This window comes from Perca fluviatilis, chromosome 5 (assembly GCF_010015445.1).
Source record: "Perca fluviatilis chromosome 5, GENO_Pfluv_1.0, whole genome shotgun sequence".
NCBI classification, from domain to species: domain Eukaryota; kingdom Metazoa; phylum Chordata; class Actinopteri; order Perciformes; family Percidae; genus Perca; species Perca fluviatilis.
In genome coordinates, this window is record NC_053116.1 from 19,604,648 (window position 1) to 19,632,351 (window position 27,704).

Here is a 27,704-nt window from a genome sequence, read left to right on the forward strand (position 1 = left end):
AGTGCATCACTCTAAGTATTTAAGTGTATTTATAGTACAGTGTGTATATAAGTATGTGGAGCTCCACATTTATGTCATTGCTTAAAAAAGATGTGGGAAGAGACACAATTTTTTGATTATGTGTTTTTATTGGCATACATATTTGCTTTCTGGCACAACACTGTCCATTATAGTTTACTGCTTCTGTTGCCTTTTTTGATGACCTTGCTCTCTGCGCTAAGCACACACACACACACACACACACACACACACACACACACACACACACACACACACACACACACACACACACACACACACACACACACGATCTGTCATCTACAAGACAAGGTCAGTAAATAAGGCAACCTAAGATAACGACAGGTATGATCGCATAATGCAAATACCATGTAATGTATTAATTACGTCTCATTTGCCACGAATACATAAACATCCCATCTTTCGCCAATCACTTTAATCATGATTAAATGAACTCTTTAAAATACAAAAAATCTTGCCATGAAGTCCCAATCCTGTTTACTGAATTTGCATTCAACTACACAGTATATATTTCCAACACTTATGCGAAAACATCCTTTATAAAAACTAGCCTATTTATTAAATATAGAACAATCTCCAGGTAAGCACACAGTATGTTGATTAATCTGCTGAGATTACATAACGTCCTTAAAAGCTTTCAGTGTGTCACTGCTTCATGTCATACAGGCATTGTCCGAGGCAATATGATATATGGAGGATATATTATCTATTGATATGCAACTAAACTACTATGTAGTATAAAGCTAAGAAATTGGGCTTTATTATCTCTCAATGTACTCTTGTCAAGACAACCGGTTTGTACAGCACTCTTTGTTTAAAACAGGTAATATTGTATCGTAAATAAACAGATTACTTCTATAAAACTATATCCTTTCATTAACACTACCAGCCACCATGTAGGTTCCGTAAACCAGTCAAATTTAGAAAGTTGCTTTACACCTTTAAGCTGGAAGGATCGATCATGTGATACTACGCAAACGAGAAACCCTGCGCACAGAGCAATGCAAAGATTTGATTGGCTGAAAGCTGTGAATGGCTAACATTAATGATTAACATTCTTGTCACAACACTGCAGTTTCATTCAGTCCTTGGTTCCTCATGGCTGGAGCTATGCCACACTGTGCCACTTGAGGGCGCTCACATATAAACCCGGGAGTATTCCTTCTGTCTTTCAGTAATACGGGCATATTTCATGAGGCACGATGTTAACAAAAGAAATGTGGACACGTACTATAAAGGGATAATAATCTGCTCTACAATGGAGAAGCTAACACTAAATACGCACTTTAGAAGTCTGTGCAGTGAGCTCTATCAGTGACTCAATAAATAAATGAATTAATGAAATACATTCAAATTAGCAGAAGTAATACACTACTTGTGAGTATGATAAAACTTCACACCAGAACATTATTGTTACAATATGTCTTTTTTTTCTCAAGCTAATTAATCATACAGTTAACCATTCCCCTAGTCAAATAGCAGCGAGAAATCCTACGAGTGATCAGATTCAAGTCCACGTCCAAAAAACTAACTAACCTCACCTGATAAACTCCCCAACTCAAAATAATACATTCCAAATGGTTATGAAAAAAACGGAATGTCTGAGAGATGTAAAGTAGATGATAATTGATCTGTCAACATTAATGACGAACATGATTTGTCAGCCCTCAAAATAAAATTATTTATCTTCCTTGTCTCCTTTCCTTCAAGATACAAAAGCTTCACTCTAGCAAATAAAGACAGAGTGTGGCAGACACTCATTTATAGCTTTTAGATGCACCATGGTCTTTTATAATATACCGAGACCCTCTGTGAAGGCGTCAGGTCATCTAGGTAAAAGCTGACCTACATCTACAGTATACACAGTGCTTTATCGTTACTATGACCGTTTTTATTATTAAAATACAATCTGAAACTGGTAAATGTGTAGTCACGTGCCTACAATATTGTCTGCAAATTTGCTTTTTTTCCCATACCTGACTAATCTAAAAGAAAAATAATAAAATCACAGATAATATCAGAAGCATAAGTCTATCCATGTATCAAGAGTATAGTTAAACTAGACAACAACTATCATGCCAAGTCTATGTTTATCTGACAGGTGTAAAGATAGTGATGAGAATATTTCTTCATTTTGTTATGTGGTTGGACACAGAGTTATCGTCCCATATGATTTGATTGTCTACGAACTAAATGTCAGAGAAAGACAGAGAGACAGAGAGAGAGAGAGAGAGAGAGAGAGAGAGAGGCACCAGACTGTAAGGAAGGGAGAGTAAAACAAATCAATAAACAAATAAAGAAGTCTCTCCATATAAATATAAACTCTAGAATTGTCTGATAACTATGGAGTTGGTCAGCGCTTGATCAATGCACACAAATATAAAACGGCAGTCCTTGAACAAATCATTTGTCAGGATCTAGGATCAGCTTTTGCCTCACTGCTTTCTAACATTTACCTGCGAGGAGTAAAATTAACCCCAGGTCAGCGTCTAAAAGCAACTATACCAGTCTATAAAATGCGCATATAAGAGAGAAGGCACCATAACACAAACCCACCGTGTAGTGGGGCGGACTGACAGCAGCAGTTTTTTGGGAGCAAACTGGATGAAGCTGCAGGTCTGCTGGCAGCAGATGGGTTGCTTACGACTTGCGATGTCTGGAAAAGAGCAGAGATTTATATAGTAGCTGTCTTATTTTCAATTAGTTTGTTTTGGACCTCTACGTGGATACAACTGAGTTGTTCACCGTTATTCTCTTGGCTCCAAATAACTCGTATAACTTGTGTCAGTCCCACGAGCCAGAGTCACATTCAGTGGATGATAAACCATGAGGTGACTCACTCGTGTTCCTGAATGCACTCCTGTAGACAAAAGAGGCTTCTTCATTTGATTTATTGCATAACTATCCGTAACCTGTACTGAGCACAGAATTCTGGTGTACTTCATGTCCCACAATAGAACAGATCTAAACTACTTTCCTCCATATTGTCTTTCAGATCAAAATGAAGGGTGGAAGCCACTTTATGCTACAGATGTGATGCAGTCTTTTATTATACACCTCAACCTATTTCACCACACCTGTCTTCTCCTGTGTTGTTTGATTTGCTGCCTTTGACTGGGCAGGTTCACCAACCAGCTTGGCCACAGTCATGTTTGCCACTTTGCTCTCTTGCCTCTTCTCCTGTTTGGCTGTGCCTCCGTTCTTGCCGGTGCTACGCTGGTTGACAGGGGTTGTTGTTTTTACAGGGGAGGGTACTTTCCCCTGGGGCAGACGGGGGTCTTCTCCAATGTCGACAGTGAGGTTGGTGTAGAGAGGCTCCAGCTCTCTGGAAAGGAGCTCGTAGGTCAAAGAGTTGAGGCCGTCAGAGCGCCAGTTGAGTCTGGTCCTTTTCAGAAGGTCAAATCTAGAAAAACATACATAATATCACAGGTTTGTTTTATCTCTCTCTCTCTCTCTCTCTCTCTCTGTGTGTGTGTGTGTGTGTGTGTGTGTCTGTGTACCTGTCTTCTTAACATACTATATATCCTGAACTCTTGCACATCCCTCAACATTTTTACACATCCTACACTAAACATTACAGCCTTTCTTTTCTTAAAGGTCCCATGGCATGAAAATTTCACTTTATGAGGTTTTTTAATATGAGTTCCCCCAGCCTGCCTATGGTCCCCCAGTGGCTAGAAATGGCGATAGGTGTAAACCGAGCCCTGGGTATCCTGCTCTGCCTTTGAGAAAATGAAAGCCCAGATGGGCCGATCTGGAATCTTGCTCCTTATGAGGTCATAAGGAACAAGGTTACCGCCCCTTTCTCTGCTTTGCCCTCCCAGAGAATTTGGCCCACCCATGAGAGAGAGACATCATGGCTTTCAAACAAGCAAAGTGGCAGTTGGTCAAGGCTACACCCCCACCCTCCACCTTGCCCCCTCTCTCTCCTCCTCAATAGCTACAGACACAGAAATGGCACATCCTAAGGAAAGCTCATTGTGGGACTGGCTCTAGTGGCTGTAATTCTGCACCAAGGCTGAATTTCAGGAAAGAGACTTCAGATACAGTATTAGGGGACCACTAAGGTCTATATAAAAGCATCCAAAGAGCACCATGTCATGGAACCTTTAAAGGAACACGCTGAGTCTTATTCACCGTTTCCTATTATAGTTAGATAAGTCCATACATACCCTTCTCATCTCCGTGAGTGTCGTAACTCTGTCTGACGCACCCACCGCTAGCCTAGTTTAGCCCAGATCCTGGAGGTAACCAGCTCTATCGAGCCTACTGCTCCCAATAAGTGACAAAATAACACCAACATTTTCCTATTTACATGTTGTGATTTGTATAGCCACAGTGTGTACAAATTACAAGGTCACATGAGACACAGCCATCTTCTAACCGTATACATACTGGGAACTATTCTCCACAAAAGGCAAAGCACTGCTACTACTGCTACTTAGTCGGAGTGATTTGCTTGCAGCACTTCTAAAGGCCCGTGTGGAGAGAAGGAGGAGGGGGGGGTGTTGTTGGGAGAAAAAAACCCCCCAAAAAAAAAAGGGATTTGTTTTTGAGAAGGGGGGGGGGGGGGGTGGGGGGGGTGTGGGGGGAAAAAACCCCCGCCCAAGTAGCAGTGCTTCGCCTTTCTGAGAATATAGTTCCCAGTATGTATACGGTTAGAAGATGGCTGTGTCTCATGTGACCTTGTTATTTGTACACGCTGTGACTATACAAATCACAACATGTAGGCTAAATAGGAAAATATTGGCGTTATTTTGTCACTTATTGGGAGCAGTAGGCTAGTTGGAGTCGGTTACCTCCAGGATCTGGGCTAAACTAGACTAGCGATGGGTGCGTCAGATTATTGTAAAAACTCAAAATGTGAAAGGATGGACACTGGACAGGTTGGGACAAAAAGGGGAAGACAATATGATTCTCATGCCTGCTATTATGAGGATAAAGCCAGGACCAATATAAGTGCAAAAAGTGTGTTTGAAATTATTGTTTCATAGTTCATAAACAACCCAATTGCCGGCAAAATTAAACCAAAGAAGAAAATATCCCTACATAATTTGTGTGTGTCTGTGAGTGTGTCCATCTGTACCTGCGTGGGTTTTGTTCATTGCCTCTGTCTCCTTTATGCTTGATCATCTTGTAATGACCAATGGCCACTGGAGGGCGCATGATCTTCATGCCAGACAGACGAACTCTGGATAACAGGAACAGCAGATTCTCATTCACAGGCATAGAACTGGAAAACTAAATCTCATAGTCTCATAGGATAATATTAGATCAACAAAGCGTGGCATTTTACTATCCATACTATTTTCTATCACTCAAAGCAATACTCAATCTAAGTACATTTAGTCTCTAAGGGATACATTTAAAAGCAGAAAAAATAAGGAAAACAAATAGAATTGTGGGTGGGTATGAGAATAACATACTTTCGTTGTCTATAGGTGTTGGAAAACACTGTGGTTCCCTTTTTCCATCTCTGGTGCTTGTGTACCACCCCAGTTATCTAAGTCAATCAAAACATGGTGTAACTAATGTTTTGAATGGGCAGTACATGATATATTTTAGGTTAGAAACATCATGCACAAAAGGTTACAAAAAGTAAGGGAGAAATGTTCTTGTAGTTTAGCTTTATGTAATAATTAATGCAAGCTTGTTTTATTTTCTGGTTCTCATAACAGATTAGCAAATGGTAGAAGAGCCAGAGAGTGGAGAGAGGGGACCGCAGCATAGAAATGAGATGAAATCTGCCTGAAAACTCTCAAGCATGCAGCCCAGCCCAAATCTGCGAGCTAGTCCATGCAAACATACTCACTGAGCCCACTCCAAGAGACACACAGCAAAGCCACAGCAGTGGGAGGGGATGTGAAGATGAAAGATGATGTTAGGACACATAAAATAAAAGTCAAAGAAAAGGAAAACATGTGGCACAGAAACTGTAAATATAAGAAAAAAAGCAATGAGTAGTGCAAAAGATAGCAAAGTAGAGGGGCTGAAATGGCTGTGCATGTAGTTCTGATGCTGAACACCCATTCACATGATCACATGTCAACATGCATAGTTTACAGTTCACTCATTCATGCAAGATGTGGACCTCTGCCCCATTCACTCGCCTCCTCACCTGGCAGCAATGTCATCATCCTCTCCGCCCCAGCCCCAGTACTGGTTAGGGAAGCCGTTCATCTTCATGTACTGGTCTGGGGTCACTGCAGAAACCCCACCAAAATACTGTGGGTACGGCAGCCTGGGAGGGTCACATTGCCAATGTACAATCTTGAAAATAATGTCTCAGCACAATACATTTGTATAGAACTCCATGTGCGTGCATGCATGCACGCACACGCACGCGCGCACACACACACACACACACACACACACACACACACACACACACACACACACACACAAAGTGCTTCTACCTGTATTTGAACTTGTCCATGGCCACGGACAGGTGCGTGGGGAACTGTTTGTGGCAGGTGTAAGTGTTGTGGTCATTCTCGGGCAGCAGGTCAACATCGTGCAGGAAGATGCAGCTCCAGTCTTCATCTCTGAGGGCCTCCCTCACCCCAACATTCAGCAACTTGGCTCGGTTAAAAGTACTGTTTCCCCACTGAAATCAGAAACAGAGACAGAGGAGAACAGATGAATCTTTTAAGCCAAAAGCAAATATAGCAGAGAGAGCACAATGTGTGAGTAAATAATCTCACACTATGTTGCTATTGTTACAGTTCAGCTAAATTGTAGCCTAGGTTTTGAGACACCTGTCTCTGAGACTCCCTGTTTCTTAAATAGAAAGTAGCTCCAGTGAAAACTGTTGACATTTTTTTTTCAGCAAATTAAGAGTAACCAGGCCACCACAGACATAGCACATATCTGGAAAGCTATCGTGCTGTTAATTTTTCTAAGCTGTATGCACCCCAAAACAAATTCCATTTACATACATTGTATTGGGGCAGATGTGTGAATCTCAGAGACACATATCTGAAAAATCTAAACCAAAACTATGTTCATGTGTATATATATATATATATATATATATATATTGATTACATCAACAATACAGAGGTTTAAAAACCGCTATTACATCAGTAATATGCCAGTATTACACAGTGATAGACCACATCAGAGCAACACAAATATTACACTAGTGGTACCCCATATTATGACATAAATATACTGATATTACACACACCAGTAATATACCACAGTGTTATTGTTACACCGGTAACACTGATATTACATAATGCTACTATTATGTCAGAAATATTTACACATATAACACACCAGCATTGACCCAGTATGATACTAATAACGTACTGACCAGATTACAACAGCACAGCAGTGTGCATTTTCTCATGGAGAGAGACAGTGCAAGCTATTTATTGACAAACTGATAGTAACATTTAAACCAGCCGCATGCACGCACGCACGCACGCGCACGCACATGCACGCACATGCACACACACACACACACACACACACACACAGCCTGACCTGCTGTACTATATAGATGCTGTAGTGGATCTGCTGTCTTTGCAGGAAGGGGTGGAGGTGGTAGAGGAGGGCACGGAGGTGGGTCTGCCGGTTCCTGTATGGTACCACTATGGCCGTGTGGTGGCGGGGCTCACAGTCTGGAGGTCGGTAGCGTCCGCCTGGCAACACTAACGGGTTCCTCTGTCTGATTTCCTCCATAGACAGAGGAGAGGACAGATGGACAGACACAGGTCCAACTGGAGGAAAGGAAAGGAAAGGAAAGACACATTATAACCAGGGGTCTGGGGGTCCCAGACACATTTTAAGCATCAAACACTTAATTTCCTACATTCTGGTGAATTTGTATGCAACAATTTATGGTGCCAAGGTCTTTATTTATATAAAAAGGAAATTATTATTTTCCTGTAGCCTATTATACAAAACTTTCTGCATATTCAAAACATCAATCGTGTTTTGGGATGTTTTTTTCTTTAGGAATCATGTACATCTCAATAACAAATCTGTTAGAGAATGAGACCTTGTTAAAACCAGAAGTTAAGTTCTATATAAAAGACATGAAAACATCAGATTTTTTCACGCTCCTGTAGATACAGTTCATGCTTTCCGTATATGTTTTGAGCCCCCTGAACGGTTATTTATACCTCTTTTAGTGAGTGGGTTGTCTTTCATATTTTTTGAGGGGGACAAATCTACCTCTTTTAAATATTGGGGGGGACATATCCCCAGCATTCCCCCCAAATCTACACCTATGGTTAAAAGTGATACTGATTGCTTAGAATACCATAACATTGTTCACTGTGCATGTTTTCTGTATATTCATCTATTAAATATAACAGCACACATTTAACCCCTCTCACTCTCTCACCCAGCAGTGGAGAAGGGATCTGGCAGTCTCTCAGCGGTGGTCCTGTGGCAGGGGGTCCAGTGCCAGAGTTGCGAGGCGAGGGAGGCGGTACTCCCAGATGACTGAGGTTGGTATAGACGTCGTGAGGTCGAGAGTAATCAAACTCCGGCTCTGTGGTGTGCACCAGGACAGACACCAGGCCTCTGAAGCCCCCAAGGGAGAAATAGAGAACAAAGGCAAACTGGAAGCCCACCAGCAAGGCTAGTGTGCACGGGGAGTCCAGAGAGCGTCCGTAGCACGCCATAATAAAGTAAGATTGTAGAGGTACAGTGAAATTCAAACCTGGGGTGAATAGATGCAGAAGGAGAGGAGGGGAAGGAGGCAGCGCTGAGTGCAGGCTCAGGCGTGCTGGAGGGGAGTGTCCATCTGTAGGAATGGGTAATAGTGGTGGTGAAGCTCAGTCAGCACTGCCATCACCTCCTGACCACAGACAGGCACTGTAAAGGAAGAAGAAAATATTGTTGGTTTATTACATGTATTGCTTATTATTATTATTAGTATTATTATTATTTCATAACATCATCATAGATGTAATTGGTACCTGCTTTTGCGAGGGTCTAATTAAAACCTGTCCTGGGCCAGGAAGGGCTCACTCCACCTCTCTCCTCCTCGTCCTCCTTTCATCATCAAGCTTTCTGTAATAAAAAGAGTGAGTAACAATGCAGGAGCAGATAGGTCTCTGTATTACTGTCTACTGTAAGCTATATATAAGCGGGGGAATGACAAGCAGCTACAAACAAATGTCATGTTTGCTTCTTTATTTAGAATGGCTTATTTTCAGCTGTGACATTTTCCATGGGGCTTATATGGAAGAGACGCTGATGCCTGCAGATCAAATTAATCCAACATCACAGTTCCCTGTTTGTCCAAACAATTACACGCTGTATAGAAAAGCCTTGTGGCCTCATCACTGGAGCTGATGTTGAATTTTACGAAGACAGGAAACAATCATCCATTGCCATTTTAAGAATGAATCACAGCAGAGCAGAAACAGCGCCACGGTTATCAGTAGCCTACATATAGCCTTCAAACCGTGTGATTAGCCTATCAACATCTATCGCCAGGCCTGTGCATGCTTGTTACAGTATTTACTTGACTAAAGAAGAGAATGTGTCATTTATTCGGCCGGATCACTGACTGGCTACAAGATTTTTCCCGTCGGCCACAAAAATTCCCTGATTTTTTTTATTATAGGCTGCACACAATTTCTGCAGCACCAGCCGACTCACCAGCACATCCCTGCGACGTTTCCAATTCAGCCCCCGGCTTCCTCTGACAATCGACGGGCCGCTGCCACCGAACAGACGCGATGGACCAAAAGATAGCGTTTTTTTTTCTCTGATGGTGGTCGCACTTCCTCCTCTTCCCAATCTGTCATTCGAGGCGAAATCTGTCCGTAGTTGCTTAGAGAGCACTGCAAACGCTGTCACACGCAAGAGCATCGCCGCATATCCGTCCAGTGTCAACACAGGCAAGTGCGCGCCTCTGCCTCATCGAAACACGGCTGGATCGCTGTCAGGTGGGCTGGGGCGCACCGCGCTGACGCGCTGCAGAGCGGCATATTTAAAAATTAAATTATGATTTCGATTGGTAAATGCCTAAATATTTGACCATTAAAAATGAATGCTGGTTATAAATCAGCGGAAGTTGGTTGTGCCACCTATACGCTACAGCAAAACGTGTTTTCGTTCAAGAGAGAAAAAGGCTAAATAAAGATCTAAGCAGGATTTAAACCGTAACTTCCAAACATCACAAAAACCTGCTTAAAAAGTGTAGGCTAATTATGGAGTTAATAAGATAGAGCATCAGTTTAATCATAATGTTCATCAGAATTATGATAATAGCCTATGCAGTTTGACTTATTACAATATCTCTTATACATTATCTTAGTCTGCATGTTTGCGCTACGTCATTTCGTCATCAGCAGTGAACATGTTGCAGACATGGTTAATATGTAGTGGGCATTTTTTTACTTTTTTATGCTAATTGCTCATTCACCCTGCTCCACTTATTTTTCTGTGTGTTCATCAGTGCGAAAGCATAAGACACACAGAAAGCAGAAGACCTCTGGGGAAGAGCGTGAAAATGTGGGATTGAATCTCACATTACAGGACGAATGTGACAAACAACTGTAGTACTTCTGGTGAAGGCAAAAACAATTGTGACACACAAAAATCTAATTAAACACTGCTTTTTCATTCTTTTCATCGAAGAAAAAAAGACTCACAGTTGAAGACAGCTTCAGTACTCTGTCATATTGACTCTGAATGACTATTTTGACTTTATTTTCCTTTTCCTATATCAGATGAAATGCTCATATAGATATGGATTTAAATTGAAGACACATTCATGACTTTAAGTCAATATTATATTTGAATTTCACTGTCCACAGTATTAAAATATCATTATTATATCTCCACAGCGCTGTGTCAACTCTCTCTCATACACCTTAGGATTGAATCCCACGAATGTCCAAATAATCAGTTATTGTCAAATAATGCATGTAATGTGGCCGCGTTGTGCATGTGTGCAATCCAAAAGTCTTTTGGATTCATTTATCAAAATTTTTCCACGTTTGATATCAATTTTTTATTTCTTACACACAGCATCCAACCCAGGGGCATCAGTTGTTCTCTGGCTTTATGCAGCAGGCTAAAATGTCTTTATTCACATGCAGCAGTAGCTTGTCAGATTATAGTACAGAGACAGGACAGAATTCTAATGGCTAAAGTAGTTCCACATAGGTCTACCAATGTAAACCATCTAACCCTCCAATAACCCTGAAGCAGATAAAGCATAACAGAAGGAAAAAAAAACTGTGCAAAACAATGCATCAACACTACTATTGTTCGTATCACTATGTGAACACACTGCCTTCATTGTCTCAAAGCAAAGCGGATGTGTGTTTTCTCTAAATGGGGCAAAAAAACCACTACCACTAGTGTCCCCTCAAGGAATACTGCATTAAAGTATTATACAGAGAGCATAATGTTTAGTAAAGGCACATAATAGACACGTTACACAGGCAGGCTAGGCTGGTGGTTCAGTTACCTCGGATCAATGAGAAAAGATGTTTAGCACTGATGAGGGGAATTTTAAAATGTCAAAATCTGTGATATATACAAAAAATGTTTTTGAACTGATAAAGGTGAATAATAGTTTCTACATTTTGTGCAGTTGTTTTTGTCTTTGTAAATGGTGGAAAACAGCCCAAAATCTGTGATTAGTTAGTTGATGCCAAATGGCTTCAGACCAGTGAAACAGAGACAATGCGTTGTCTATTTCTTGTTTATCTCCCAAATCAGCACCATACAGAAAGTCATACAGATCTCCTTTTTATGTATATATAAAAAATCTATAATGTATTGCTTTTCTATATTTTACTTGTAATCTTAACCAAAATATTAATTAAAAAAAAGACTTCTTTCACAATAAGCACTATTGTGTAAAAAATATGGAATGAAAAATGCTTCACAGGTTTTCATTTTTCATCGATTTAGGCTTGGGGAAAACTTCACTTCTCTTTCTATTTCAACAGTTTATTGCCCACCCTCTCCATAACTTATCCTCTCTACAAAAACAATAATAAAGATAATAATCTCAAATAGGAATTCCCTTTGCTCCATCTCTCAAGTTTTTTTCATTATTTAAATTATCTCCTCCTCCGCCATCACCTTCCCCTCATTCTCTCCATCTCTCTGTATCCTCCTGTCTTTACTTTTTGTAGTTGCCAAACTGAATGGCCAGCCGGTCGCTGACACAGCGGAACGTTGCAGGCTGCACCTCCCAGTAGTTGACAGGGTTAGAAAACAAGCTGATGCCGTTATAGAATGTCCTCTTCATCCCAAATCCTCGAGGGCAGAAGTCATCCGTGCCCACCTGGTTGATGTTGTTGGAATGGAGGTACACCACCTGGAAAGCAAGTGTGGCGAAGTCGAGGGTGAGTAGAGCATCATGTGAAACATTCAATCTCAGATGGGAAATAAAATGTATGCGTGCTAGACTCACCTGTAGGTATTTCATTTCTGGGAGGCCTTTGGGGACGCGAGTGAGGCGGTTGTTGTCCAGATGCAGCTCTCTCAGCCTGGGGAGGAAGGACAGACTGCCGTTCTCGATGTTACGGATATGGTTAAAGCTAAGGCCCAACCTGGAAAAAGTAAGACAAGAGGAGAAAAGTGATATAGGCAGAAAGCAGGCCACTGCATTGTACATGAAGCTGAACTGTTTTACTAATGTGAGCTGGAGTAACTGCAAATTCCCTGATAAGTATCCCTGCAAGAAAGGGATATTAAGCCTGGTGAGAATTAGGGCCACAGCAGCCTGGCAATACTCCTGTGACTATAAAAAATCACATTAAAGAATAGAGAAGAGTGTAGAAAGGAAGTAAGAGAAAGCGTTGCGAAAGCCCACACAAGTATAAACTAGTTAGTACTTATCCTGCCACTTTTTTGTGGCATGTCAATGTAGTTCATATTATTACCCCTGAGGGGCACTGCTGACTACAATGTAACCTTTTAAACCACAGGATAATACTTCACAGATATGCAAATAAATCCCTCAGGGTTAAAAAAAACAAAAAAAAAATAAAAAATACAAAAAAAAACCAGTTATGATTAAAAATGAGTAAGATGTTGAAGTGTGAAAGATACCTGTACAGGTTTTTGTAGCGTTTCAGGTCTTCCAGTTCCACAGCCTGGATCTGGTTGTGGTCCAGATGAAGCTCATGGAGACTATCTGGTAGTTCTGAAAGAAAGACACCAGAACATGGGTGAGATTTGATCTTGCCCCACAGCTGTCCATTCCTTTTTTTGTGCACTTAGTGGCTTTCTTAGAGAAGATGAGAAGATTGATTCCAATGTTACGTCTGTCAGCTAAACATGAAGCTACAACTATCAGACGATTAATCTAGCTTAGCATAAAGACTGGAAATGGGGGGAAATAGCTAACCTGGCTCTGTCCAAAAACAAAATCCATTAAAGAAATCTGCCTTCCAGAACCAAATAAGCATATTTCCCAAAATGCTGAACTATTCCTTTAAAGATGAATACATTGAATATATGTTAAAATTTTAGTTACACAGATGAGTTGTTACCTTTTGGCACCCCAGTCAGTTTGGACTCTGATATACGCAGATAATTCAGTTTCAGTCCCTTGAAGGCTCCAGGCTCAAAACCGCTGTTGTGGATGGGGTTTGCTCCCATTTCTGCAAGATGAAGGGAATATTTATGGCATGAAATAAAATACAGTCTCTTTAATCTTCCATACAGTGGCAAAGGCAGTGGTGAGCTCCACAGGGTAGTGCTTAGATTTGGTGAAGCATTTCTGACCTATGCAGTTCATGTTGCCCAGTCCTGAGAAGGCTCCAGCTTCCACCTTTTTGATGCGGTTCTCGTGGATCCTTATCTCAACCAGAGAGGCGGGCAAGTTCTTGGGGACAGTGGTCAGCAGATTCTTGGAGAAGTAGAGCTTCTGCATGTGCTTCAGAGGCACGAATGTTTTGGGGTGGACTTTGGAAATAAGGTTATTCCTCAGAGACAAACCCTAAAAAAAAAAGACAGCAGCCATGGAGAGGCAAAGTTAAACAACCACTTTAGCAGACAGTCAGAAAATGAAAAGTAAGAAAGCTACAATAATATAAAGAATGCACAAGGACTGAATGTGTTTGAGTGAATTAAGTTAGATCCAGCAACAATCCATCATCCAGCAGATGGTCTCTCCTCCTGTGCTGGCTGAAAGATGTAGACAGATGTAGGCTGAGGCAAACCAACCTTAATAGAGATGCTACTGTATAATGTCATGTCAGGAGTTTCCTACGCTGCCAGACTTAATATTGCTCTTGGGGCGCGCTCTTGAATGCGGGTCAGGAGTGAGCAAAGCTTTTCTGCTCAAAGAGGCAAGGATGTGAGCTTGAATACTCCCATTTGGCTTTAGGCTCAAACTTGATACAATTAAAGCTCTCAGAGTGAAGGGCGGTGGAGGGTGAAAAAGAAAGGAAATGAACCTCTAAATCCTCGAGGAAACAGAGGGTCATAATGGTATTTCACACTACCAAAGCCAATACAAGCTGAGCTGAGTCGTTAACACATCCTTGAGAAGCGCTGGTCTAATGTTCAGTGGGACATTATTGATGACTAACACAGAAGCATTTTATAAAATCTCGATTAAGGATTAAGCAGTACTTTTTAACCACAGTGTAGTGTCATGTACTGCCGTCCCAACTCTGAAGTACCTGTCTTCCTGAAGGAGTATGCAAACTCATGCTGGAAATACAAGATTATAGATTAATAATAACAAAGAACCTTATCCTTCTTCACTCATCTATGCATGTGTGAAGATGCTATTGGATCATTTACAAGAACTATTCTTACCTACGTAACAAGTAACATAGTAAGTACCCAAGATCACATGCAGAAGATTCATCTGTGAGCGTCTGGTTCACACATCTTATCCAGGGTTTCTATTTGTGTGTCACTACTGCAGTTTCTGTGTGTATGAATGTTAGTGAGTGTTATGTGTAAGTATGTGTAGCATCCTGCTAAATTTGTTTATATATTGTTCTTTGATCTGTATTTCTGTTAACAAAAACATATGGGCTGGTTCAATTGTCCCTGGTATATAATAACTTTTGCATAAACATAGAGAAACACATAGTTTTGAAAGATGCTGAAATGTCCTCTGTTGTAAGTAGCCCTTGAACATCTCAGGGGCTTTTCTTCCTTATTGGATGCAGCCAGGTGTCATAGCCGTGTTATTATGGAACCCACGCAACTTTTAGGCAAGAGCCGCCATTCAATAGCATTCACACACTACTATTGGCCAAGCGTCCCTGCATACGCAAGGTAATGGAACCCGATTTGTTCAGGTCCTATCCCCTGACCAGTCGGCTATCCTAACCTTAACTAATTGAGGTCAATGCCTAACCCCAACCAATATGGCTGCTTCGTAGCGTGGGACTTGCCTAGAAGCTGCGTGGGATCCATAATAACGCGTCATAGCCACGTGTGGACTTTTGAAAATAAGTTAGCTAGTTAACTATCAACCTCATGAGCTAGGAGAAGAGACTGCGTGTGTGCCGAAACCTACTTTTCCACCAAGTTTCTGAGTGAGTATGGACATTGATAATGGTAATGATATGGACATTTATAGTTAAGCTTTAGTAGGCTCATTAGTGTTTGTGAATTTATGGATAGTGTACATTGGATGCTGCCACCTATGCTGCTGCAGTAGAGGTGCTCAGGACTTGCTGCCACATGGCAGAAGAGCCTGAGTTTTGCACACAAACAGAGACTCAGGACAGGTTTCTACATAGTACAGCTTAGGGTTTGAAAAGACTGCTACTAACAGCTTTTTTGAGTTACCAAGGAACAGTGAGTACAGACACTATTCTCCTTAAAGGTTTTCAAATTAACTCCAACAAGCGCGCCAACGTTGTGGTACCACAAACTGAGTATTACATAAAAACCCCAGGTGTATTTTTGTTTGATTTCTTTTGGGTCATAAGGACATTTTAAAGAGTTAAATTGCCTGATTCTGGAATAAACATTTTCTTGTATGACATTCAATCAATGTGGTTTAATGTTTATTCAGGTGTGATAGTAATGTGATACATGTGTTAAATACGACATATAGTGGCTAAGAATGAATGCATGGGAGTTTTAGGCTCACATTAACAGTATAGCTAATATAAAAAGCTAATTAGGCCTCTCTGCACCCTAGTCAGAGTCATATGCCTGAATTTGTTGGCTGCTGTAGACACATCCTAATTTTAAATGTTAGTACCCCTCACCAATTCATCTCCATGCAACGGATCTATCAGATTTAACGGGGCACATGATAATCCTGTAACCAATTAGAATTGAGTGAGTGGGCTACATATGTGTATGTAACTTCCTCCCCTGACCTTGGTGGGATAGCGCGCTTGAGGCAACACTGTCTTATCATACAGATGTTATGTCTCCCTTCATCTATGGAGACATAGAGTTGAACTACTACTCTGCCTGAGACAGGTTATGACCTACTGCTGTCATGTTGGACACTGGACTGTGTGTGTGTGTGTGTGTGTGTTTGTTTGTGTGTGTGTGTGTGTGTGTGTGTTTGTGTGTGTGTATCTTACATATAAGTTAGTAAGGCCTTTGAAGTCATTCTCTTTCAGCTCGGTGATACGGTTGTTCTGCAGGTCCAAGAACTTGGTGTCCAGAGGAATATTCTTTGGCACCTCAGTCAGACCTGAAGACAAGACCAATCAAAACACAGAAGGGAATCATACTCCATTAAATGCTTCCATGGTGAACACCCTAAAAACAGTTTGTTTTCAGTGGACAAGCTTTTAGGATATCTTAGTCAGACATAGACCTTGGAAAATAAATAGTCACTGTGTGTTTTAAAAACCTCCATCAGGCCTAAACATGAACCCAATCACACTCCCACACAATCTCAAATGAGCACTTTGGGCCTTCTCGTCTATTATTTTAATGAGAGGTGGACATAGACACAGTCATGGAGGTCACACAGAGACGTCAAAGCTGCACATAACTAACATTACTGGTTGTTACTTACAAAGACATGCCAGATGGGGACACCAGATGTTCTCCATCTGGTTTCCATTTGACAGAAGTCACAAAGGATGTGACTTAAATACCGTCAGCAAAATCACACATCAAATAAAATGGAGACGGACACAACCCTGACACATTGAAACAGAAAAATACAAGCTTTGTGTGTGTTAATGTGTGAGTGGTGAAGCTGCAGCGCTAAGTGTCTTAATTTGTGACAGAAAACACCTGCTAAGAACTAATGAAGAAGTAGAGAAAATGTGCAGTTAATAATCAGTGTCAAGCATAAATACCAAGAGCTGTTATGGTTAGGGTTGCTTGTGAATATTGTTTACCAAGCAATAAATTCATTGAGGCTAAGAATGGGTTACAAAAAGCAGACAGCGTTAAGAAATACACCTGCATTGTTCCATTCGGAGATCTCTGTCGAAAAATGACTCAGCACACCCACAAACACCAGCAACCAGTGATCATTAACAAGACCACATCACAGAGGACATGTGGATGAGTGTATCTGATGTGGTCAGTGGCACAGACAGGCCACGGTAAGCCAATTCTGACCAGAGCCAACCTCATCTGGTCAACGACCATGATGCAACCAGACCCGCTGGTGAGAGAGGACGCCAGCTGTCCCACTGGGATCCAGTTTGCCACCAACCACATCTGTCCCACAGGACTCTACCCAGAGCTGTCCATCTAGAGTTAAGTTTAGATATATGGCTTTGGCTGTACTGTGCCACACCCTCCATGTCACCACACAGGACCAAACCCTTAGCAGCCCCTCTGACATTCTGTACAAACCACGTCCACGCAGTGCTGAGAGATCTGGTGCAGTGGCTGAGGAGGCTTGGAACTTTAAAGTGTAGCTTTATGCAAGAAACTAAAGCTTTTTTTAAAGATTTTGCCATCAGAGAGCAAAGATAAATTCATTTAAATTGTAGATTAAACATCAAGTTTTAATCCTAGGTACACTAATTATAAACCAAACTCAGTCTATGGTTTTTTTCAAGTTTAATAACATTGAGCTGCTGTAAAGGTCTCTAAAGATGCTCAATGTTACCAGGTGGATTCATGTGGAACTATTTACCTTCCAGCCAACACCTGCAGCTTTCCAGATGCATCCTGCCAGCTGTACTGTAAACCTTCAAATATGTATGCCTGCATCAAACAGACATGATAAACAAACCTGAAAAATCTTTCACCCACACTCTTTAACCCTCTAAACCCCAAACCACAGTGCGTCACCCGTATCTGCCACAAATCTCAAAGCCTTTACCACAAACTGACAAAACTAGCACCCTCTTAAACCTCAGTGCCCCTCAACACAAATGCCTGACATCGATGCTGGGATGCACATTGAGAGGAGACAGACGCCACCGCCAAAATACAACTGTTTTAAATAAGCACTCGACATCTCGGAAATTATACGCTTCCACATTTACCCGCAAGCAGAGAGACCAGGGACAGTAAATATATAGAGCTTGTAAAATTATGATTCGACAAAGCCATTATGTCTAAACACAGACAGCTTATTAGAGTTATATAGCCAGTAGTATAAAGTGAGGAATCTTTATATCCATAAATAAGACTGAATGTAGTTTATTTTGTCCTGTAAGAATAGACAGAGGAAGCATAGCATGCACTTATAATATCCAGAAGCAGGAAGCATATGCTTGAATGGAAACATGACTCAACTTAAGTTGCAGACAAAATAAATCATATTTTGAGATAGATATATTTGTGGGTAAAAGACAGAGCTTAATGTTTTTTGTATCCATTATTCTAGTGGAACTCATAACTATGAATATCCATAACCCTCATCCTTATCCTAACACATAAACACAACCTTTGTCTCTATCAATCTTCTTCCATCTTTAAACCCCTTTAAACTAACTAATTCTTCCCTCCATCATCCCCTCCTGTATTTGGGTAACCATTAAACATCCCGTTTAGTCCCAAAAACAACATGAAACAGCTCCTTAAAGACAGTGATGAGATATTAAACTTTTCATCTCCTCCGATCAAAGTGTCCCCTTTCGTCTTTCTCTTTACCTTCCTCTCTCCCTCTCTTAATCCCTTTCCATCTCTCTCTCTTATTTTCTTTCCTCCCTCCTCTTGCCTCAGTTTTTTCCTCTCTCCTCTCCCACCCTGCATCTACACACAAAGTCTGAAACACAAAATCTATCAGCAAAGACATGCCTTTACTTGATAAAATACACCAGCATTATCCCAAGGAAGAAATTCCTCTCTTAGATAATACACCAAAGTGGGGACTTTATTCCCCGGAGCTATGAAAGTCATGCAAGGCTCGGGTCATGCTCACTCACTCTGTCATCGACTCATCTGCTTTTTTGTCCGAACCTCTAGATACAAACACACCCTCACTCACACACACACACAAACACACACACAAACACCCCCACACACACACACACACACACACACAAACACAGTCTCACACACACACACACTCTCCACACACACACACACACACACACACACAAACACACAACCCCACACACACACACACACACACAAACACCCACAACACACACACACACACACACACACAAACACAGTCTCACACACACACACACTCTCTCACACACACACACACACACACACACACACAAACACACAACCCCACACAACAACACACACACATACACAGACACACACACACACACACAAACAGAGGTTTGTGGCACTATCTTGTGGGGACCCGTCATTGACATAATGCATTCCCTAACCCCTTACCCTAACCTTAACCATCACAACTAAATGCCTAACCTTAACCCTTACCCTAACCTTAACCATCACAACTAAATACCTAACCTTAACCCTTACCCTCACCCTAACCATAACCTAATTATATCCCTAATCCTAAAACCAAGTCTTAACCCTCAAACAGCCCTTTAAACTTGTGGGGTCCAGCATTTTGGAACCACAAAGCTGTCAGGACCCCACAAGTATACTGGACTTACGGTTTTTGGACCCCACAAATATAGTTAAACAAGCCCACACACACACACAAACAAATACACACACACATACTTAATGATGACAAAGCATCACAGACATGCATCTTTCTCTCTCACTGACCGAGGTCAGAACACTGGACGACCCTGAGCTGACAGTGGCAGCCGAAGGGGCACACAGGTATGTCGGGGGGGAGGATCTCCTCTACAGCCGAGCCTTCTTCCTCATCCCTCATCATTGTCATCATCCCGCCACTGTCAATGCTGTCCATGGCAAAATCCCAGAAGCCTCTCTGCTCGAAGGGCAGGGCCGAGGAGGTGGAGAGCAGCCGAGCCACGCATAGCAACAGCAGGAGGGTGCAATGTTGCAACATCTTTCACTTATACACCTGAGAAAACACAAGAAGGAAGGAGAGCAAAATATGTTTTATTGTACATTAATGTAAACAGCTTTTAGTTGCCAGTTCTTTAGGTAAAGCAAGTAAAATGAATGCAGTCTGATACAACAGCCCAACATACAACTTAAATTCATGAAGGTTATAATGTTCAGTTTTTGTTGAAACTTTTAACTCTATTGTCATTTTAGATGGCTTGAATTATATTGCGTTACTTATTATTATTTGGCATTGAAATTTCTGGGATGTCAAAAAATGACAAAAAAGGAAAAGTGCATGAGCAAGGTTGAAAAGCAGGTGACTGTCCTGGGGCCCCATCCCTGGGGCCAAAAACGTTGTGTTAATCCAGATGTCCACAGATGCCCAGAAAACCTGGGACCGAGGAGGGCAAATAATCATGCTGCCATGTATAGTCTGCTGTGCGTATTGTACTTAATGAGGACATGTGGGCGACAAGGTTCATACGTATCACACAGAGAGTAGGAGGGTGTGTGTGTGTGTGTGTGTGTGTGTGTGTGTGTGTGTGTGTGTGTGTGTGTGTTTTGTGTGTGTGTGTGTGTGCGTGTGCGTGTGCGTGTGTGTGGTGGGGGGCTTCCTTCCAGCCATGTGCGCAAGGGCTTCAAATTCATAGCTAAGGATAATGGTCAGTGATAAATGGACATTAAAATATTATGAAATGGTCTGCTTATCCTTAATCATAAAGTCCTGCTGTTTATACCACGCCTAACAGGAAGACCAGGAGCTGCAGGCTGTAGAGGAGAAATGGACTCATTCCCCCAGGGAAACTCGCCAGGAGTTGACTCTGGGATTAAAAGTCCTTTAAACCACCGAGAAAATGTCGCTGTCTGCTTCCTGCACACCGAGTCCAGTCCCAAGAGAGTAGGTCACTTCTCACTGACCAATCGGATATTGTCGAGGACATCACCTCAGCAGTGGAAAAATGTATTCCTGCAACCAAGCAGTTAAACAAAGCCGCCATTCATTTAGAGGGGAAACTGGGTGTGCATGTGCAAGAGCGTCTGTGTGCATGCATGTGTTTAGAGTGTGTATGCATGTCATGAAACACAGACTCCATGATGTCATAGCTGTGCACACACACACACACACACACACACACAGCTGATTGAGGTCACCAGACGTGTGAGCATGCATGTGTCTGTGTTTGTTTCCTTGGTTTATCCTGCATGCACTGACCTAACTAATACCGCCACCCTCTCCTCCCTCCTACTCAAGCTAAGATTGTGTTCCTAGAAAACCAAATTATTACCAGGCCAATTAATCCTTACAGCGGGAAATCGTGACTCTTAACCTGAGGCTAATCCTATCAAAACCCAGTTCTACACTGGAGCCTGGGGTGACCTAAACCCCTATAATCTCTAACCTTGTCGTGTTAATTACCTTCTGTGATCCCCAGCTCCTTAATCCTACAGAAGGCTGGGGAGTCTTGATGCCAGTGGTTAGCGTGCAAAAAGATCTTTCCAGGGAAGTTAACAATCCTGTCGCAACATAATCATGTTTTCTTTGGAAGAGGAGAGCGGATTTTGGCTTTCAGCATTATCAGGACCAAGAGATGGATGAAAAGAAGGAGCAGGGGAAAGAGAAACGGGGGAGGAGAGGGAGGAATAACGTCACAAAAAAGGAGTGAAGGTTCCAGTCAAATCGTGGATAGTGTGTTTAGGAGTTTGTACTGCATCAAAACAATTGGAATTTCACTGCATCTTGTCCCAATCCTATTCTACTTAATTTGACACCATTTAAACGCTTGCTTGATCTTTGCTCTGCCTGCTGCCAGTCTGGCCGCCCTGACTGTTCACAAGGCTTTGAATGGCCTAAAAGGCAGAGACTCCAATAATAAAGCTTTTGAGGGGGATCTCAAGGGCTTTTTAATGTTGGGAAAATGCTTCTCATTCCACACTTCATGAAAAAAAAAGGTTGTGTAAACACATACTGATCCTTTAAAATACAAAAGTAGAGCCTGAACAAAAACACTCCACAAAGAAGAATGAGTATGCATCACAGTGTGTGGGTGATGAATTAACAAATTGTGCTTAAAGTTGCTTAAAGTGTTTTTGTTCTATTCAAAGGAATAAAAAGTATCACTAAGGCACATTCAAATATGTAAAACAAAGAGCCTGTGCATGAAATAGACCTGGCCTGAATGCATGAATAACTGGCCCCTGCAGTCTGCTCCCTGCATTAAAAATAGCAGTCAAATTATACCATTTTGCAGAAGAAAAAACACCACTGGCCTTGGCTTGGTCAGAAGAATGCAACGAAAAGGACACGAGGGCATATATAGTCAGTATCACACAATGACACGCAACACACAAAAGAGCTGGAATATAGAAGCCACCAGACTTATTTATACCACCTACGATTTCTGCAACTTGAGCTTTGCAACATTGTGGGAGGATTAATTAGTATTGTAAATCTTAAAATGTAGCACCCTTTCCCTAATCTGTGGAGTGTGCAATGATTTGTCGAGATGTGGAAGTGGATGGAGATTTGCAAGCAGAGGTATTGGGGACAATGGGTGAGAAAATAAAAGGGACACAGGAACAAGTAAAGTCCATCATCATCCAGGAATGACTGACTAAGGCTTCTATGTACACAACATGATGATAAGACTAAACTACATCTCAAATTTAAGCAGCCTCTCTGGCTGTAATAACCACTTTTGTCTGGCCATGGTGTATAAGTACAAATTCCTCTCCTCTGCTTCCAGTTAAGCTGTAAGCCACCAAACATCCGGTCTGAGACAAAAACAAACCAAGAGCTTCAATCTTAATTGTTATTGCCTCGCCTCTCCTCTCATCCAAAGGCCAAGAGTGGTTTAATGGATGGATGGATGGCTCGGCTATTCTTGACTCGTTCACTGTGTTTGTCTCCGAGGTGCTGTGGAGTGAATGTGGGGGGCGGAAGAGAGATTATACAAGACCAAAATAAGGGTAGAATGACAATTAAGAGGCAGACAGAAAGAAAGAGTGGGAGTTATGTGTCGGCGGTGGCGAGAAGGATATGAGAGATGAAGCTGCAAAAGATACAGGGAGATGTCTATAATCAACACTTGCAATCAGTGCTGTCTTTGCTGCACTATATGGGCAAAAGTATGTTGACAAACTAGTGCAAATGCATACTTTTTTTCTCAGGGTTTAACCTCTGTCTTTGACTTTAAATTGACAGAAACTGTAATATACAAAAACACCTTTGGCATGAATTGGAATGCCAACTTCGAGCCAGGCCTTATCACTCAACATCAGTGCCCCACTAACGCTATTAAAGGGACCAAATCCCTAATGCCAGGAAAATCTTGTGAAAGTCCTCCCCAGAAGAGTGGAGGCTGTTATGGCAGCCGATTAATGCCTATGCTTTTGAAATGAGATGTTCAACAATCACATGTTGGTATAGTGTTCAGTTGTCCACATCCGCTTTCTTTCCACAGTCTATACTCCTGAATCATCTTAACATTTAACGAGATGGTGGCTTCTCTCTACTCGGCAGCAATGATTATTTTTGAATTATTATTATTTTTAAGAAGAAACGGGAGGAAGTTCCCCACCTGTGCCAAAGGTGTGTCAGCTCTCTCTCTCTCTCTCTCTCTCTCTCTCTCTCTCTCTCTCTCTCTCTCTCTCTCTCTCTCTCTCTCTCTCTCTCTCTCTCTCTCACACACACACACAGAGAATAAGACTGATAATTTATGTGACCTCTAAAGGTGGTTGAAGCGGTCATAAGAGGCAACAAAAGACAGACACTTTTATAAAGATATGAATTCCAGTGGTGCAAGAGCAACAGGGAAGATATGAGACAGGATTCAGAGATGGATGCAGACTGACAATAAAATGCCACGGTGTCAGTGAAAGCACCATCTGGTAAACAATCCGCCCCACAAGGGTATTAGTTGTTTGAGTTTCCCACACCCGGCTTCTGAGATTAGCTTTACATTTCCTACATGCACTATCCATCAAGTGCTGGGTACTTGTCAGCCCTCACATCCACCGCATTTACTTTGATGCGACTAGACTTCCCACGAGGCAGCCTTTGCCCTTGTCAAGCTAAACAAACATATATTTAAGCTATATGGTCTTTGTGCTGCCAAGAACAATCATCTCAAGATCACCGCAAGATCATCTCCCATGACCGCAGTCGAGAGAAAGACAATCACCATTACCTTCCACCCAGTCACACACAACCCCCACTTTCTTTTGACTCATATTGTTGCCACCTTTGCTCCTCCAGGGAAAGTTTTATAGCTGTGAAATCATCACAAAACCCCTTTTATCACTGCATGTCATGTAACTGCTGTTATTATCTGTGTCTGTAGTAAATATTGAACTTTTGGCCCACAATGAGCCACAGATGCCAAAATCCATTAAGCCTTACAATATTGATCAAGTCATAAAACGCTGGCTCATTATATCTGTGTATTTATACTCAGGAGCACATCAGCTCTGCGCCTTAGACGGCATTGGCAGAGAAGAGTTAAGGTGGGACAGAGAGCTCACCAAAAGTGCCAGCTGGCGCAACAACGCTGGTATTGGCAGCCGCCACGTCAACACTCAATGCCGTTTAACATCACAGGGTTTCTCAAACGGATCACAGTGCTGACTGAGCACAAAATATCTGACATGGCTTAGTATTGTGTTGCAGAGAATAAAATCTAAATTTTGTTCTGGAGTCGCTCCATGGGATAGTTGTATTTTTTTCGTCCAACCCATAATCCTATTCTGAACAGGATCCAAGCTGCAATAAAGTCTGACACCTAAAAAAAACACAAATGTTTGGATGTGAGAAAGCAAGCTGTCCCCCACACACACGCATGCACGCACGCACGCATGCATATGTAAACCATCTGTTTAATTTGGTATAAGAATCACAGTCCACCTACAAAATAATCTGGTCATTTTTCTGAACCTCACTTTCTTATGCCATGTCTCCTTCTCTCCACACATGTGACACATGGACAGACACAGACAGACACACACACACACACACACACACACACACTAAATTCAAGTACTCTTTAGACACACAGGCTGTTAGTGCTAGGCGGGTCTGGTAGAAGCGTTCGGGTGGAGTTAACTGTCCCAGCGACTGTAATTTGGTGACTGCTATCCCTAAAAAAGGAACTGTTTGGCAGATTCTCTGATGCCGCCAAGCTTGGATGTGGTGGCAAGCTGCTTAAGGCTGCAGAGACGAAGCCTAACCAGAGCAGAACAGAGAGCAGAGCAATGCAGAAGAACATAAAAGGGCCATATCGGACAAATGACCTGAAGATCAATGTCTGTGGGCAGATGAGTCTCATTTAAAGAATGTGTAGTATTTCAAAGTTTGTGTCATTTATAAGTGGGCTATGAATAGAGACTGTAAACGATTTTTTCAAAAACCAAAATGGAACAATCAGCAAATTGTATTGTCGAAACTGGGCAAAGACAACATTTCCTGAGCTTGAATTTAACTGACTTGAATTTAAAATTGTAAGAGTAGGGGAATATTTTACTACTGAAACCGATCAATAAGGGTAAAACACTCACAAGTGGGAATAAGCTACAGGGATAATGTGAGTTTAAATTTAGACAAAATGATGATGAGACGGACAGGTGAACGGACAGACAGGCAGCGAGAATCAACGAACAGACAGACAAGCAGGTGTAGGGTGGTCAACCCACAGGCTGGCTAATTGGCAGACAGGCTGAAAGGTCTGGAAACAGACGGATTCTGATGTAGACCATAATTTTCACTGTCTGACCATCAACTCCACAGTCAGAAACTGTTTGCTCTGTCTTTGTATTGAAGGTGACTCAGTTAAATACACTAGTATAAATGGCTCATACACGGTAGTTAACCACTGCTGGACATGAAGTCATCAGCACAAGACAGAATGGGGCCAGAGACGTTAAAAGCTCCTTCCTGTAAAGGACTTTATGTTTGTTTGCATCATATTATGTGACAAAATAAAACACAGCAAGTTTCTCAGGCCACAGTTCTCTCAACACATTTCAATCTGAACGCTGTGTGTATATACAGAGGCTGAATTTTAGGGTAGTGCAGATGTGTACCAGAAGTGGGTTGACTTGATTGGCATGTTTCACTATAATTATTCTACCTTAATGATGATGCAGGGATGGACATAAAAGACCCTATAAAGGCTCTGTGTTACATTTAAAGTCTGATGAGAGATTAAGGGTGCGTTGATTTGAGGATAAAGTGAGTGGAAAGAAAAGTTTTGCTTAATTATCATCTCATCTACTAATGATCGCTCCCAGTGAGCAGTCTTTGGAGACTTGTTGCGCCATCTAGTGCAACTCTGGAAAAAGAGCTGGAAAAAAAATTACAGCATCAGTCGGCCATGCAACAGGTTACATTAAGTAGCTAGATAATTATATGGATAATAATTTAAATTAAATAATCGTGAGAGGGGGAAAAACAAATGAATAAGATACACATTTAATAGGTTGCATGTTGCAAACTATGTAAACAATGTGATAACTTTAACTAAAAATATAAACGTTGATGACATAAATCTTACCAAAGTATAACAAATGTGAAAATATGTAACAAGAAGTAATAGTAGAGTTTAAAGCTACTAGAATTCAAATTGTACCGATATCACTACAACTACAGTTTAAAAGTTTCTATATGTCACAAAAACTTTGTAATTTCTTTGTATAGAATTATTTTGTCAAGTAAAAATCAGCCTAGAAAAGGAAAGGTTGCCCCTTGCCAATTACAAGACTGAATAGCACAACAAAAACATCACCCCTACCTTATGGACCAAAATAAGATATTAATTCCAAATTCCAAAACAAAAAACGTTTCTCTTTCTGTGCGTCAGATTATCCTGGAGATTTCTTTTTAAAGTCCTATTTTTTCATCACATTTAGGGATTGTTGCAGTATTTCCCTGTGGTCCTCTGACATCCAGCCACAGCTCCTCCGCCACTGTGTGCCACTGTGAACCGTGACGGGGCACCGTGCGTGTGCTCGTTTCAGTCCACACCGAGGAAATGACTGAGAGTTGGGGGGGTCAAGCCCATAAAGTTAACAAGCCAGCCTCCTTTCTCCCCTTTTTGGATAGAGGAAAGAGAAGGAGGAGGATGAGTGGGAGAGGCCTGAGTACAGTAGTTCTGTGGTATTATAGCAGGCTACAGTAGAGTAGTTGTGCTATTTAATATTACTCCTATGATCATTTATAAAGTGACATCATGCAAAAGTCATAGACAACAATAGACTTAATAGTATTACACCAATAACATTTTACAACATTTTTGATTTCTTCATATTAAAGTGAAGAAAGATTTTGGTGGTGTTTCCCTTTCTTTCTTTCTTTCTTTCTTTCTTTCTTTCTT

At 41.5% G+C, this 27,704-nt stretch overlaps 2 protein-coding genes across 2 annotated transcripts; both read right to left on the reverse strand.

Moving 5' to 3' along the window:
• Nucleotides 1-108: 108 nt before the first annotated feature.
• b4galt3 (UDP-Gal:betaGlcNAc beta 1,4- galactosyltransferase, polypeptide 3) lies at nucleotides 109-9,950 on the reverse strand. Its single transcript, XM_039801619.1, has 9 exons — nucleotides 9,664-9,950; nucleotides 8,976-9,069; nucleotides 8,396-8,871; nucleotides 7,531-7,766; nucleotides 6,456-6,646; nucleotides 6,158-6,280; nucleotides 5,126-5,230; nucleotides 3,117-3,442; nucleotides 109-2,695 (listed from the first exon to the last, which is right to left on the reverse strand). The coding sequence occupies exons 3-9, from the start codon at nucleotides 8,676-8,678 to the stop codon at nucleotides 2,529-2,531; spliced, it is 1,431 nt and encodes a 476-aa protein (XP_039657553.1). The 5' UTR covers nucleotides 8,679-8,871; nucleotides 8,976-9,069; nucleotides 9,664-9,950; the 3' UTR covers nucleotides 109-2,528.
• Nucleotides 9,951-10,998: 1,048 nt separating this feature from the next.
• Nucleotides 10,999-27,376, reverse strand: bgnb (biglycan b). The gene is made up of 8 exons (XM_039801413.1): nucleotides 27,123-27,376; nucleotides 20,089-20,353; nucleotides 16,548-16,660; nucleotides 13,762-13,975; nucleotides 13,527-13,637; nucleotides 13,084-13,177; nucleotides 12,443-12,581; nucleotides 10,999-12,346 (listed from the first exon to the last, which is right to left on the reverse strand). Exons 2-8 carry the CDS (start codon nucleotides 20,336-20,338, stop codon nucleotides 12,149-12,151), a joined length of 1,119 nt encoding a protein of 372 aa, XP_039657347.1. The 5' UTR covers nucleotides 20,339-20,353; nucleotides 27,123-27,376; the 3' UTR covers nucleotides 10,999-12,148.
• Between the last annotated feature and the right edge of the window lie 328 nt (nucleotides 27,377-27,704).

Bases quoted from the DNA above. Each gene is read 5' to 3' on its own strand.
- bgnb (XM_039801413.1), bottom strand. From the start codon at position 20,338: ATGTTGCAACATTGCACCCTCCTGCTGTTGCTATGCGTGGCTCGGCTG. The intron at 13,976-16,547 runs GTAAGATACACA...TTTTTTTTTTAG, and splicing joins AAGGCCTTACTAACTTATAT to GGTTTGTCTCTGAGGAATAA. The intron at 12,582-13,083 runs GTATCTTTCACA...TACTTTTTCCAG, and splicing joins CGCTACAAAAACCTGTACAG to GTTGGGCCTTAGCTTTAACC.
- b4galt3 (XM_039801619.1), bottom strand. From the start codon at position 8,678: ATGGCGTGCTACGGACGCTCTCTGGACTCCCCGTGCACACTAGCCTTG. The intron at 5,231-6,157 runs GTGAGGAGGCGA...CCTGTTATCCAG, and splicing joins GATGATGACATTGCTGCCAG to AGTTCGTCTGTCTGGCATGA. The intron at 2,696-3,116 runs GTGTGGTGAAAT...GCTCTTTTCCAG, and splicing joins AACAACACAGGAGAAGACAG to ACATCGCAAGTCGTAAGCAA.